Consider the following 14,748-nt stretch of genomic DNA (forward strand, 5'->3'; position numbering starts at 1 on the left):
ATGCCCTCTTCTCCAGGCCGTGCCCACCAAAGGAATTTTATCCCCCCACCGATGCTGGATTTGGGAACGTGCTGCGCGGCAGAAAGCCAGTCCCTGAGCAGCTCTGGTTCTGCAAAGGAGATGATGGAAGCACACTGCTAGTAACTTTTCCCCCCTTAAATTCTGAGGCATATTTTAAGGTTGTGAAACATATTGACTGTGAAATAGAGATAAGAACTAGAGTAGACACAAACAGCGTAGGTGTTACTCCTGGATTTTTGCAACTCCCACTCTGTTGCAAAAATAGTACAGCAAGCAGCATGCTGCTCTGTGCCGTCCTTCACGGACCAAGCGACAAAGGGACCGTGTGCCTGGATGAGACCAGGAGCAGAGCTGGACACAAGGCATCGAACTGAAGGTGCTGAACACTTCCCCTTCCTTAAAATCAATGGAGAGAGGTCCTACTGAAAGATCAAATTAAATTTATTTGAATAAATATTTTTAAATGTTACTGAAATGTAAAACAAGTAGCACAAGCATTCCAAAGCGCTGCAAAAATACGTTGCACTGAGCTAGAGTGCTCTCCATCAAGGAAAGGGGCAATGGGAAGCCACAGCAGGGTATCACTGCATCCCCTCAAGTTTCTGGTCACGCTGAGCACTACGCACCTGGTCTTTAGACCACACCTGTGCCCTCAATTCTTTTGCAATCCTAAACCCCAGCAAAATATGCTTAATTAGGTGCAGACCAGTTGCAGAAATCAGATAAGACCAGCTGGCAGGCAGCTGCTTCCAGGAGATGCGTCTCCTGACGATGGGGACATTGTGCAACTCGGGGAGAGCATCACCCAGCCGTGGGCTGGTGGCAGGGAGCTGCAATAAGAGGGTGTCACCTCCGCGGAGGAGAAACTCTCAGACGGTGGCTTTCTGAGGCGGGGGCAGGTGCCTGAGCCCCCCTGCAGTGCTGGGTGAGTACCTGCCGATGCTTCTCCCAAGGGACCCGGGAGCAGGGCAGCGGCACAGCAGCGGTTTGCGGGAGCCAGTGGGCATCCTGCCCTGAAACCTGCCCCCAGCAGCCCTCCTCTGGTCTGTTTCTTGCTTTTTTTCCCCCAAACAGAGAGGGAGATTCCTAACCAGCCTCTCAGCTGATTGCTGAGGCAGGGGCAGTGCTAAGGACCCAGGCGTCTGGCTCTTTCTAGCCCAAGGAGGCATTGGGGATGGGGATTATGGCTTTTGTTATAATTAAGATGAATAACATTAGTTCTCGGAGAGGCTGAAGTGGCTCTTTGGACCCCGACTTGACGCAGCCACGGGATACGGTGGCGGCACCTCACCACAAATAACCATAGTTATTTACAGCCGTTTTTAATCATATTTGCTCACTCACCCTGCACTGCCATCGAGTTTAATGGCACACAGGGCTGAAAACAAGAAGAGCGTTAGGGCGGACGAGAAAAGGGCAGGGGCACGGGTTGTAGGCTTGGACACAGATTTAAAAAGGGGGGAAACGTGTTTTCCACCATCTGAGGGTTTTTTCCTGCTGTACGAGGAGTTGGGAGCATCCTGCCTGCCTGCTCCCAGCCAGGGTGATGGTGTCCCAGCATTTTGGGGTGGGATTTTGCAGCACAGCACGGGGGAGGACCGTCTGCCAAGGGGCAAAAGGCAGCAGCTACAGGTGACGGCACCCATGGCGGCCAACCCTTCCCTCTGCTCGCCCGCGGCCGTGGATGGTGATGACACCGTCACTGCCGAGGTCTGCCAGGAGGCCGACGTTGGGGATGGAGAGTGAGTACCCGGGGCCTGGCCTGCTGCCATGAGGCCTGCAGGCAGCAGCGCTGGCATCGCCATGGTGGCAGGCACCATGTTGGCGGCCGCCATGTTGTGGGCTGAGGGAGCAACGCAGTGGCTGCGAGGGGCCGCCCCCCGCCCCCCAGGGCGCCCACCTCCCCGCTGCTCCCGCAGGCTCCGGGAGGTGATGGTGGCTGGCTACCCGGTGCTGCTGGTGAGGAACAAGATGGAGTTCAGCGCCCTGGGCAGTAAGTGCCCCCACTACAACGCCCCACTCACCAAAGGTAACGCCGGCACCGGGCAGGGGGGAGAAGCCATGGCAGGGCGTCAGTCCTCTCTGCTCAGTTCTGGGGGGCTTTTCTACTGCAGGAGTCTTGAGAGGGGAGAGGCTGCGCTGCCCTTGGCATGGCTCCTGCTTTAATATCCGAACTGGAGACATTGAGGAATACCCTTCGCTGGACTGTCTTCCCTGCTTCAAGGTGACTTCTTGTCTCTTCCTCCTCCCAGCTTGGGCCACATCCTCCATTCCACTCACATTCATTCACTCTCACCAGCTCTGTGCCCCTGACACCAGCTGGAAGCACCCTGGTCTGGCCACAGCTCCCGGGTCCAGGTCGCGCAGAGCTACAGATGGGATGATTTCTTGGGATCATCCAACTCCCTGTCCTAAAGCTCCTTTCAATCAAAGGTGATGCCACACATCCTGGTATCCCCCTCACAGCCAGCACAGATCCTTTGGAAAGAAAAAAAGGATTTACACCTCTTCCTGAGTGCTCTTGGGATGAGGAGAACAGCCCATGAGCTCCTCAGCATCATTTGACATCCGAGAACCCTAGGAGTCACTCTCAGTGTGTTCGAGACAGATGGCCCACTGGGCTAGAACCTCCCAGGAAAGCTCCTACCACAGCCTTATGAATGTAGCACTTAAATGCACTCTCCTTTCACCCCTTCAGGTAACAGTGGAAGACGGCAGGGTGTTTGTTACAGCAAAAAAGAAGGTACTGACCTTACCTGCTGTCACCAAGCACAAGCAGCACCTTGGGCTGGGTTTGATTTCAGCATTTCTCATTTTCTTCTAGGATCTTGAAAACAGCCGGAGGGTGAAGGACACAAGCAAGCGATGCCCCTACAACCGGGACACGATGCTGCTGCTGGGGGGAGGTCAGTGAAGTGGCCTGTACTGTGCCCTGCCCACATATGCTGTGAGCTGCCACGCTTCTCCAGGGAGGACCTGACTTCTTCCTCCTACTCCATAGCGATGTGTAAGAGGGCTGAGACGAGCATCTCTTGTAGGTGTGGCTGCCTTGGTGTGTGCAGAGACACTTCGTCAAGAGGGCTTTACCGGCAGGATCATCATGGCAACTAAAGAGAAACATGTTCCATATGACAAGTCCAAACTGAGCAAGGTTCGTACGCGAGAAGGGCAGGACCGTGCCTGGGTACCATGTGTGAATTAGGGACATGGCCCACACTCAGGACCAGACTGAGCAATTGAGTGAGACATTCTGGCAAAGCAGAAGGGGTGCTGAGGCACTCACAAGGAAAGGGGGTAATATTTCCAGCTAACATCTCACTTCTTCCTCCTCCCAGAAAGTCTTTGATCAGAGTCCATCATAAGCTAGTGTTTTTTCACTGAGTTCTTCCCACCAGAGTTTGAGTTGATGGGCTTTTCTGAGGGGGACAAGAAGATGATGGTGATCAGGCAGTGTGGGGAGCTGTGATTTACTCATGCAAAACTCACCTCTTAGGCAAAATTACTTCCCAGTAAACACTGCTAGAGTATTGCTATCTGGAATAAGTGGTTTGTTTCATATTTCTGCTTTGTTTCCAGGAAATGAACTTGAAAGCTGAGGACATTTACCTGAGGGAACCTGAATTCCTCGATGCTCACAGCATAGAGTTCTGGACAGAGAAAGAGGTACGAGAGCAGCTGCACCCAGTCCTCCACGGGCGCTCCTGTCTCTGCCGTGGGGAGGGGATGCCCACGCCTGCAGGCACAGTGCTACATTTATAGAAATTAGGGCTCTGCCTAAGTACACACATTACCCTCTGGGACAGCGTTCCAAGGCCAGTGCTAGGGATAGTGTGCGTGCCTGGGGTGTAACACTCATCTGTGCTACCCACGGGCAGATGTGCCCACCACATGCAAAGAGGGTGACCCTTGAAACTAGCCTTCTGCACACCCTTTAGAGGAACCTAGATTTGGTGCTGTCATACTTAGTGCTCCTAAAGCCCAAGACCTGTGGGAAGTGAGAGAGAGGACCCAGCATCCCTCATCTCACCCGAGTCCCCAGAAATAGAGCAGGCAGTCGCAGGCGAGCAGAACGGATTGATGTGGCAGGACACCAGTGGACCAGAGGTACCTGTCTGATCTTTGCCTCCTTTCTCCTGCAGGCAGTGTCAGTGGATTTCCAGAAGCAGAAAGTCTATTTCATGGATGGGTCCTCTCAGAAGTACAATCAGCTGCTCATTGCAACCGGCAGCCAGTGAGTGCACAAAGCATTTGCCACGCACAAAGTATTAGACAGGACAAGATGGGTCAGCGCTGGGGTGTGGAGTTCTAGAGGCATGTGAGAGGGAGGCGGTCAAAGATGAAAGGACAGGATGGGATGACACAGCCAAGAGATTGCATGGGTTTGTGCTACCCCCTCTTTCTTTCTGTTTCATTTTTGATCATGAGACATATCTGGATTCTCTCTCTTTCAGCTCCGGCTTCCTCAAAGTCCCTGGTGCAGACCTGCAGAACGTATGCAATCTCCAGACTCCAGAAGACTCTAGCAAGATCTTAGAGCTGGCGACTGGGAAGAATCTAGTGATCATAGGAGCTTCATTCATAGGTACCAGGCTGCAGTGGGTATCAAGTCATCAGTGATAGCCTTGAAACCCCCTTCTGCTGTGTGTGCAGATTAACTAGAGGCCTCGGGGAAGGGATGTCCATTCACTACCTGGCTGGGCTCCTCCCTGGAGCCCTTTAGCTGGTGGGGGTATGCGTTATACAGTACACATTAAGTCTTCCCTCTGATAGCCAGAAACTTTGAGAGCTATAAATGGTTCTTGGATGTGGACAGAGGGAAACGTGCCTTATGAAAAGGTCATTGTCCTTTAGAGGAGCTGGATTCCCCAGAAGCATTGGGAAAGTGAGGGGGTAAGGCACAGAAAGGGAACTATTTTGTACACAGCCAGGAGCTTTCTCTGCATTTCCTAATTTCTAGGGCCACAGTACATGAGAACAAAGAGTTGGGAGAGCTAAATACCTCAGCCCAGAAATGCATAGATGAGCAGTTAAACATTGGCAATACATCAGATTTGTTCTCCTCACCTGGAAGGAGAAAAGTTTTCCAAGGAGGAGAATGCAGGTTCATGCTTGCAGCAGACTTACTTTGGGCATGCCTTTCCCTTGCAGGAATGGAGATAGCTGCCTTCCTCTCAGACAAGGCTGGTGCCATCTCAGTGGTGGAAAAAAAGGAGTTCCCTTTCCAGAACACGCTGGGTCGCCAGGTTGGAGGTGTCGTCATGAAGGTTAGGAAAATCCAGTGCTAATTTCTAGGATGGAGAACGCATGCTATCCAAGCAGCCCTGTGATCCTCAACAAGTCCAGGAAATGGAGCTCCTGTGCTGAGTCATAACGCTGTGTGCCCAGCCACCTTTCTCACATACAGCTCACTGAAGGAGCTCTGCACACATGGCTGGTCCCAACCTCCCTCACGTGCACATCATGTCCCCGGCTCAGTTTAAACCCCCAAACCCTGCTTCGTCCTCAGCTTCACCCCCACGCCCTGCTCCATCCTATACCCACCTCATGCTCCAGTCCTGACCAGGGCAGCAGTGAAGCCAGGCTTCCAGGCACCCTGCACCAGCCAGGGACATAAATGAAACCTCTCTGCAGCCTGGAGCAGCAGCTAAGCTGCCTGCCTGGGTTTTGGTGGGATATGCCTGTTTTTACAGCAGTACAGCCTGGAATTTCCTCCTGAATACTCAGACTAGTCTTTTTCAGATGCTTCAAAATAAAGGGGTGAAGTTTCACATGAAAACAGAACTCTGTGAGCTGAAAGGAAAGGATGGAAAGGTCAGTCACACCATTGTGATCCCTGAACTGCTAATTTTTTGGGAAAAAAAAACCCCAAACAGAGGTATAACACAGTGCCTACATCTAAGCTGTCCTCTCCCATGTCTAGACTCTCACATTTCTTTTCATTGAACACAGCTGTGGGCTCAAAGGGCATCAGTACATGTTCATATCTCAGGGACAACACTGATTTTCTCTTACATTCCTGGCAGCACACATTAGTTGGACAAGGTGATCTGAACCCAGGGAAGAAAAAAAGACAGCAAAGAATGAGGCAGCAGGGATGCTGCAGGAATTAGGACAGAGTTTTTAACCATTTCTTAATGATTCCTGCTTCCTTCCTAGGTCACAGAGGCTGTTCTTGCCAGTGGAGAGAAACTACCTGCAGATGTGGTAGTGGTGGGAATAGGTAAGAGACCCCAGCTGGGAGAGGGAGGCAGCTCTGGGAAGAGGGAGAACAGCCAGCAAGCCCAAAGCATCACAGTTCATTCCCAGGACATCGTTCCCTGCAGTCTCATTCCCACTCTATCATCCAGCCCTTCTTTTTGGCCCCAAACACCTGGAGAAAGTTAGCAGCCCATGAGCAAACACTTGGCAAGAGAAAAGGAGCTACTTACGTTCTCACTACGACTTTGGCACGCTTGCTGCGCTCCATAGGTCACTGCCGCGTTATCAGAGCGTGCCTTGTTCTGGACCCTGGTTTTATTACCCCTGGATTATCTCAGCCCAAGCACCGGTCACTGCTGCAAGCTACTCTGCTCCAAGCAGGCTGAACAGGCACCACAGGCACGTGCTTGCTGTAAGGCCAAGTTTCCTCCCTGCCTCTGCAGAGCTTTGCTGCATTTCCCCTTGCTCCTCTCCCCACAGGGGTGTCCCCCAGCTCAGCATTTCTGAAAGACACCTCCATCGCCAGAGATGACAGTGGTGCCATCCTGGTGGATCTGGTAAGTGCCAGCAGAGTAGCCCTGGTCCACACTAGATCCCCTCCCTCATCATTGCACTAATTGCATTTTGTCCATTAGCGTATGCAAACCAACATCCCAAATGTCTTCGCTGCGGGGGATGTGGTCTCCTTTCCTGTAGCGCTGCTCGATGGGAACTGGTCCAGCATCCATCACCAACAGGTGGCCGAGGCCCACGGTGAGACAGCACAGCTGCCTCGCTTGCCATCTCCCCTCGGAGATGGGCATGGAGGGAATGGGGCAGAAGGGACAGCGGGATAATGAGAGGCAGGGAGCACTTCCTCGAGGATCTACAAGATAAATATTTCCTCTGCTGGTTCATCACAGGTCACTTTGCTGCCTTAAACATGCTGAGGAAAGAGAAGTTGTTGCACACTGTTCCCTTCTTCTGGACCACGATATTTGGGAAAAGCATCCACTACGCAGGTAGGAGGGGGCAGAGGGATGGGAACAGCCAAACTGTTTCCTAGCCTGTCTGCTCACCCACCACTGGGGCTGGGGCTGGTAAAAACACAGCGATTGCAGAGTTTACCCGAAGCAGCTCAGGTTTTGGACTGGCTGCTGTGGAAAGTTTGTGTACCCTGTTTCTGCACTCTGGGCCTGAAGGTTACCCAGAGCTCTTGTTCTTTGCTGATCTCCAGTGGCTTAGAGGACACGAAGGAGGAAGAATTTCCCTCTCCAAGCCAAGGAGAGGCTTGGGGTCGTGACAGAGGCTTGTACCGCTGGGGCAGTTCTGCTTGTCCAGGGCTTTCATGCCTGCTCCAGCCCTAGCCCAGACCCCTGCCCCAGCCAGTCGCTGTCCCCTCTGTCCCTACCTCTGATGGCACTGCAGGGGATGCGTGGCAGCCGCTGTACCAGGGCTCCCCGAGCAGGTTGCCATGCTTTCTCTCACAGGCTGCGGGAAAGGGTACACAGACACTGTTGTGAAAGGCAGCCTGGAGCGAGAGAAGTTCCTGATCTTTTACATCAGGTGAGTGAATCCATGGCCAGTCTGTGCCCTGACACGGCAGGGCACGGTTCTCTGCCTTACGGCCCGCAGAGCTCCTGCAGAGGCTCCACATCACCTCCCACAGCTGCACACCGCAGGCAACTGCTGGTCGTTGAACCAGCAGGGAGATGGTTTCAGAGAAAAACCAAAGCAGGGCAGGGAAGAAGAAGAGGACGAGCTTTGATGAAGACACCAGCTGGGCAGGGAGCCTGGGACACATCTTCTCTCCCTCTGCCCTGCTGCTCCCAGGCTCCCTGCCCAGCTCCCAGCAGTGCCAGGCGATCTGCCGCAAGTCCCCGTGCACCCTGCAGTACCAGCCACCCCGCCCTGAGCCCTCCAAAAAACTGGCCTCCAGCCAGGGTGCCACGGGGATGCAGCCGTGCCGAGTTATGTACACTGAAGAGATCCACATTCTTCCGCTTTCCCTTTCAGGGACGGCTTCGTGACTGCAGCTGCCAGCCTGAACTGTGACCCCATGGTGTCTCTGATTGCAGAAGTCTTATACTCGGGGAAACAAATCTCTAAAGAAGAAGCAGAGTAAGTGACACCCTGACGGAGCTGGTGGGTGCCTCTGTGCTGCCTCCCCCATGCCAGCAGAGTCCACTGAGACAAGAAGCCGAGATGAGTTACTGCAAATCCCCAACATGCCTCTTGTTTTGCAGGGCCTGCGACATCGGCAACATACCCTTGCTGGCAGCAACCTAAGTTTGGTACATGCCCTGCTGCGAGTGGCACAGAGTCAACCAAGCATTAACAGCTCCACATCCTCCCGTCCTGGCACAAGAGAAATAAAAATCACGAGCAAAGCTGAACCCGGCACCTGCGTTTTGTGTGTGCAGACAGCCCTTGGCTGCTCGCTTGCATGCTGGGGCGAAGCGACGCAGCGCTTTCCCCCTCTCTTCAGGACAGTGATCTGCTGTGCTGGATAAGAGGAGGATGCCCGCATCCTGGAGCTTGGCTGAAGGCCTGAGCAGGCAGAAGCAGCCACACGTCCACAGATCCACCCAGCCCCTCCTGCTCCTTGTGCTGGCTGTAGGCAGGGAGCTTTCATTCAGCACACCGGTCACGCTGACCTTCTACTTTGTAAAAGCACATTTTCCCAGCGAGGGGAGCTGTGACTGAGGCAAACCGCTCTCCCAGCTGGGAACCAGATAGCCTGTGTGCCAGAACTCACACCAAATACCCTACCCCTAAGGACAGAGGGCTGCCATCTGACCTCGGAGCCAGCAGCACCTGCTGGCATTGCTACAGCCGCCTTCAATATTGCATTAGCTGCTGCAGCAAGCGCTTCCCACCCCCCAACAGCAGCCAGCCTCCAGCAGAGAAATCCCAGCCCCAGTTGGCATTCTCTCTCCCGCCATGTCCCTGCACGCTGGATGCTTCGAGGAGGTGGCCAGACGCTGCAGGAAACGCAACCTCGATGCTAGAGGAAAGAGTTACTAGCTTTTTGCAAGGCAAGAGCGAGAAACGCTGTGCTTTCTGCAGGAAACACTGCACTTACTCACTGATCACATGGGGCTTTGCAGGAGGAAGGATAAGCCCCAAGAGCCAGGCAAGTTCCCGCAGGGACACTTTGTCAGCCTAAACCCCCTCTGCTTTTAAATGAAATGTGGGCTAGCCAGAGCCCGAGCCTCTTTGCTCAGCAGGTGAGATACTGCAATCCTGGGTCTGCGTTAAAACAAACAGACTTGCACTCCTGCACCTTCTCACGTATGAATTTGACCTGAAATACAGCGTTTCACGTTTCCTGACCCCAGGAATTAGTGGTGCTGCTGTTCATGGCAACACTCTCCCCTGAAACAGCCACATCCTACCGGGGAAAGAGCTGGTGTTCAGCAGTGCAGGTCAGTCCTTCACAATGATGGGAGGAAGCAGCCAATCTAAGCGTTATCTGTACACCAAGGCACGCAAGGGTGGAGATGCTGGTGGCCGGAGCATGCAGCTCCCCTCCGTATGAGCATCCACAGCGCTGCATGGGAGGTGGGGCACAGCCCGGGAGCTGCTCCTTCTTGCCCACGAGCATCCTGCACACACCAGCCCGTGACTTTTTGCCCCCTCGGTGCACTCCAAGACTCCTTGAGCACTGAGCAGGTGCCAGCTATTTTGTATGGGCTTGCAGCAGGGCAGCTGTGGTGGAAGAGGCCAGCTTTGCCTGAGGCTGGAGGTGCTCAGCCACTGTCCTTACTGCTCAGAGTGCGATCTGAGAGGGTCCAGCAGCCCCCCTCCCTCCAGGTGAGAACGCCCCTTGAAGAAACTCAGCTTCTCACAGCTATCAGCAAGCACACACCAAGCAGAGCAGCTTTATATAAGGAAGAACCCCAGGATAACAGATCTGCTCCACTTCTACCACTTAAATAGACGCCAGGCCATTTCCCACGCATCACCAGGTGCCAAAATCTGGTAGCAACCCTGCCTTGGGGTGGCTGGAGCCTGGACAAGTACATTGAGCTGACACTGTCTAGATTTATTTTAGCACAGGGCCATTCCCCGCTGCCCACCCCTGAGCTGGGACCAGCCCTGCTCTTTCTGGCCGGGCCGGAACAGCAGTGCCCGGGCACTCCTCTGCTTCCCAGCCACGGAGGCAGCCTGGGGGGCAGCGGTCCCTGCAGTCCCAGGGGTGCTGAGCCTCCTAGGAGCCCGTGCTTCATCCACACAGATATTTCACCCTGCACTGAGCTGTAGGAGAGCTATGCAGCTCCCCTCTCACCCCCTGCAAGGCAGGGAGGTGTCTCAATCCCTGGAGAATAGCTTCTAAGTTCCATTTTGGGGCAGTCTTCTGCTTCTGTCCACCAGCAAGGCAGAGCCTGGCCCACAGAGGAGCCCAGCAAGGTTCACCTGGGCCCTTTTCAGCACTGCCAGATATATCTGGAATCCTGGTGCTGCCCCAGAGCTGGCCGCAGATAGGGCTGCCTGGCCTTGCAGGATGGTGGTTGCTGGAACGGGCGTCTGTGGCCATGCGTGACTCGGCCCTGAGTCACCCGCTCCCAGCAGCCTGGTTCCACCGCACCCGGCCCTGACCCACACCAGGGCAGCGTGGGTGTGGAGCTGGCCCTCTCCTCCGGCTCCATTCCACAGCCCGCTGTGTTGCAGGATCAATCCTGCTCCTGAGCTCAGCAGCAGGTGAGTCCTGTGAGCGACGCTCAGCCTCGGGTTACCTCTTTTGCTCAGGACAAAGCAAGCTGACCTGAACAACCAACTCCCCACCCACAGACCCTGATGCAGCATCAGCCAGGGACTGAGCTCCAGCGCTACGCCCCCCCCCTCCAGCATCCTGCGGGGTCCACAGCCCCCACCACCCTCATGCCAGGCAGGTGCGGGCATCCCATGAGCAACAAACTTCCTAAAACCGCACTGTTGAGCAAAACAGAAAGTTTAATGCCTCTTTTGTTCTTCTCTAGTTGTCTCTCAGCTCAGTGCCACCCCACTGGCAGGGGCGGGGGGGGGGTCCCTGCTCGACAGCCCCGCAGCTGGCAGGGCTGCCTGGCAATCCTCCAGCCAAGGCTCTGTTCGGAGGCTGCGAGGAGACTTCTTCATCCCGGTCGGGCTCAAATCCACAGGATGCTGCAGTCCGGGCTCCTGCCGGTTGCTCAGGGCACAGGTCCGGCTCTGACATCCAAGATTGCGGTGATGAGAAGAGAGTGGCTACATTCAACAGTTCTTCAACTGGCAGCTTTAGCTACTAGAGAAGAACATAAAGCTTGCCACTGAAGAACTGGTGCTGGTTAGCCAGGAGCGGGGCGGCAGGGCAGCACCTAGGAAGGGAACACAGACATCAGAGCCAGGATCCAACCGCGCTGAGCTGAGACGTCACCCGCAGCAGCCACCCCGAGCAGCAGAGCTGCTCCTCTCCCCCACCTCAGCACCAAGTCCTGATCCACCGCCTTGTCATTCCCCCCGCCCCGGAAGCTTCTTGGGGCTGAGAACCCCCTGAATCCTCCCCTCCCCCACCCCAGGGGATCCAGAGGCAGCTCAGACCTCAGTTCTTCCCACTCTCCCCAAGCAGGTGGTACACGAGCTCCAGCCAACCCTAAAACGCCGGGCATGGAAAATCAAGGCCGTTTCAGCCGGAAAATAAAAAAGATAAGGCAAGCGGCTCCGGTGGGGACCGGCGGCAGGGAGGCTCCCGCAGGTAGGGGTTCAGGCACTCCCCGGCTGCTCACCTCGGGCATCCGTGCTGGCAGGGTCCCGCCTGGCCGGGGGCCAGCAGCCGCCTGCCGGGGAAGACACTTTGTCAGGCGGCTGCTGCCAAGCCACCAGCGCCAGAGGAATTTGGGGGAGCGCAGCCTGTTTTCTGTGTCATTTTGTCGGAGAAGGCCGCCGCCAAGCCTGGGGTTGGTGGGGGATCCTGCTGCTTTTCCCTCCACCCAAAGAAAAATATCCCTTTTCCACACCGCCAAGCATTTCAGCTGCCGGGATCGAGTTCTGGGAAATCTCCCCAGGCGTCCAGCCCCGCCGGGGGGGGGGGGGGGGGGGGCGGGACAGACAGCCCTGGGAATCGCCCCCCCTGGCCGGCCACCCCAGAGCATCCTCCCACCAGCGTCACCCCAAAGGCACTGGAGATCCCGGTGGCCCCGGGCGGAGGGAAGGCCCCGGTGGGTGTCCCGGCGGGGGTTCCCGGTGCGGGGCCGGTGGCCGGGGCGCAGCGGCGGGGCCCGGGGATGCCGAGCATTCCTGGCGTGCCGGGTACATCTGGTCCGGATTCCACAGAGCGGGTCCCGGCCCTGCTCCACCCCCGCCGGCCCGTGAATCAGCACCCGCCGCTGAGCCACCGGCCCCGCCAGCACCGGGGGGAGGGGGGACGCCCTGCCGGCACCGGGGGCTGAAGCGGGGGGGGCCCTCTGCCCGTAACAGGCCCCCACCATCCCCCTCACCGGCATAGACAGACCCCACCGGCATCCACAAGGGTCCCGGTGGGAGCTCGCCCGCTGTAAAACCCGCCGTATGCCCATCGCGTGCCCCCCTCACGGTAACGGGGTCACCCCCCCGCTCCAATGTCTCCCCTCTCGGTAACATCGGGTGCCCTCCCCCGCTAACAGAGGCGGCTCCCGCCGCCGCACCACCGTAAAGCCGGGCCCTTTGCTCCCCCCGGGGCACCCCGCCGCCCTCCCGCCCCCTCGGCTGCCCAGGATGCTCCGGTTCGTACCCACGGCGGGGAGCGGCTTCGGGTCAAAGTCTGCCCAGCCCGGTCCCGGAGTGAAGGTCACCCCCGGGGCGCCACCGCCCGTCGCGGGGCGGCCCCGCCCGCGGCCCCGCCCGCCCCACCGGGACCCCCCGGAGCGGGGACCGCGCCCGGTCTCGGCCCCAACCCCCTCCCTACCCCGCCCCGCCGCCACCGGGGGCGAGGCCGCCCGGTGCAGGCGGCGCCCGCGGAGCCCCGGGAAGAGCCGCGGCAAGCCGAGCCCCCCGCTCCGCCGTTCCACCCCCGGGAAAGGTGACCTTTCCCGGCGGGACTACGGGGTGCGGAGGGGCCCTCCCCGACCCCCGGTAGCCCCCCGCCGCCAGGCTCGGTTACCCTTAGCGCCCGCCCCGGCGCGGCCCCGCCAGACCCACCTGCGCGGCGCGGAGCGGAGCAGCCCCGCTGCGGCGCGGCCCGGCCTGACCCGGCCCGGCCCGGCCCGGCCCGATGCCGCCGCCTCCCCCCGCGCCGCGCGCGCCGGCTCCCGTCTCGGATCAGCTGGCGGAGTCATGACGCAGCCACCCACCGGCCCCACCCCCAGCCAATCACCTCCCGGCACGGGCGGCGCCCGCCCCGCCCCCGCTGCGCCCGCCTCCGCCGCGATCGCTGCTGGCTCCCGCCAATAGCGGCCCAGTACGGCCAGACGCTCGACCAATGAGAGAGCAAAGCCAGCGCCCTTCCCCGCCCACCCCCAGGGGGCAGCGCTGGGCGCTCCCGTGGCCAACCGGCGGTTGCCTAGGAAACAGCTGGGCCCGCCCCCCGCCGCGTGGCATGCCGGGAGGTGTAGTGCGGCGCGGCGCTCCCGGCATGCCCCGCGTGCTGTGAGTTGGCATTTTCAAGAGGGTGAGGGAGGCGACGGAGGGGGGCAGGGTGGCTCTTAAAGGGCCAGACCCACCCGGCGAAGCGCGACGCCATTGCGGGGCCGCCCGGTCCGCCCCCTCCCGCCCTCGGGCGGTGCCGCCCGCTCGTCTCGGCGCCGGGGCCGGTGACACAGCCCCGATTCCGAGAAGTTGCTCGAAGTCGGCGGCCAATCAGAAGTGAGCGCTCGCCCCTCTCACCAATCGGCGGACGCGAGGGGCGGGGCCGCGGGAACTCGGCTGACCCCGATGACTTGGCAGCGCCGCGCGATGACTGGACAACTTCTTTAAAGGGGCCGCGCCCTCGCAGGGGCGGGGGGTTTGGGGGGGGAGGACCGAGGGCAGGGGGCGGCCCGGCCCGGTAAGCGGGACCCGCCTGCGGGTGAGCCACGGCGCTCCCGGCCCGGGCCCGGCTGGCTGCTGCGGGTCGAGCCGGTTGGGGCTGGGGCGCCCCTCCAGCGGCTGCGCCGCCCCTTTAAGGACGTTTCCTGCCCTTCGCCCCAGTAACAGCTGATTGCCGCCGGCAGGGGGCGGGCAGCCAATGGGCTACTTCCACGTCCCACCCATGTGACTCCCACGCGCCGGCTGCCGCCGCGCCATGCGGCGCTGCCCAGCGGGAGCCCCCTGCGCCCTTAAAGGGGCCGCGCGGGATCTGGCCGCGGGAGGGTGCCCAGGCAGCTTCCCCCGCGGGCTGCGCCGCATCGACAGCCCCGCGCCGGGCAGGAGGGGTCAGGCACGGCCCGGGAGGCGCCTGCGGGACCCCGCTCGGCTGGCGGGGACCGGGGCTTGCCAGCGCGCGGCCGCTCCCTCCCGGCCCCGCGGCGTGCGGAGACGGCGCCGGGCCCCGCGGCAAGGCGGGCGGGCGGGTCCCGGGGCGCGGCGGGGGGGGGTCTGGCCCCGTTGGCGCTGCGCCGGCTACCCCCAGCACTCACC

The 14,748-nt window shown here is 58.8% G+C and overlaps 1 protein-coding gene and 1 long non-coding RNA gene across 2 annotated transcripts; one reads left to right on the plus strand and one right to left on the minus strand.

Moving 5' to 3' along the window:
* Positions 1-924: 924 nt before the first annotated feature.
* Positions 925-8,599, plus strand: LOC308058429 (apoptosis-inducing factor 3-like). The gene is made up of 18 exons (XM_080374160.1): positions 925-1,763; positions 1,941-2,050; positions 2,136-2,245; positions 2,720-2,764; positions 2,846-2,927; positions 3,060-3,172; positions 3,598-3,684; positions 4,161-4,252; positions 4,473-4,603; positions 5,170-5,285; positions 5,761-5,832; positions 6,178-6,241; positions 6,700-6,776; positions 6,855-6,972; positions 7,122-7,220; positions 7,689-7,764; positions 8,215-8,319; positions 8,445-8,599. The coding sequence occupies exons 1-18, from the start codon at positions 1,387-1,389 to the stop codon at positions 8,485-8,487; spliced, it is 1,917 nt and encodes a 638-aa protein (XP_080230286.1). The 5' UTR covers positions 925-1,386; the 3' UTR covers positions 8,488-8,599.
* Positions 8,600-11,134: 2,535 nt separating this feature from the next.
* Positions 11,135-14,741, minus strand: LOC308061017. Its single transcript, XR_013927024.1, has 2 exons — positions 13,333-14,741; positions 11,135-11,534 (listed from the first exon to the last, which is right to left on the minus strand). It is a non-coding gene; the product is annotated as an uncharacterized lncRNA (long non-coding RNA).
* Positions 14,742-14,748: the final 7 nt, after the last annotated feature.

The sequence above is a fragment of the Falco punctatus genome (genome assembly GCF_963210335.1).
Source record: "Falco punctatus genome assembly, chromosome: 1".
In the NCBI taxonomy this organism is placed as follows: domain Eukaryota; kingdom Metazoa; phylum Chordata; class Aves; order Falconiformes; family Falconidae; genus Falco; species Falco punctatus.

Excerpts from the sequence above, each read along its gene's own strand:
- LOC308058429 (XM_080374160.1), top strand. The coding sequence starts at position 1,387 with ATGGCACACAGGGCTGAAAACAAGAAGAGCGTTAGGGCGGACGAGAAA. Across the intron at positions 2,246-2,719 it reads ACTGTCTTCCCTGCTTCAAG|GTAACAGTGGAAGACGGCAG; the intron begins GTGACTTCTTGT and ends TCACCCCTTCAG. Across the intron at positions 3,685-4,160 it reads AGTTCTGGACAGAGAAAGAG|GCAGTGTCAGTGGATTTCCA; the intron begins GTACGAGAGCAG and ends TTTCTCCTGCAG.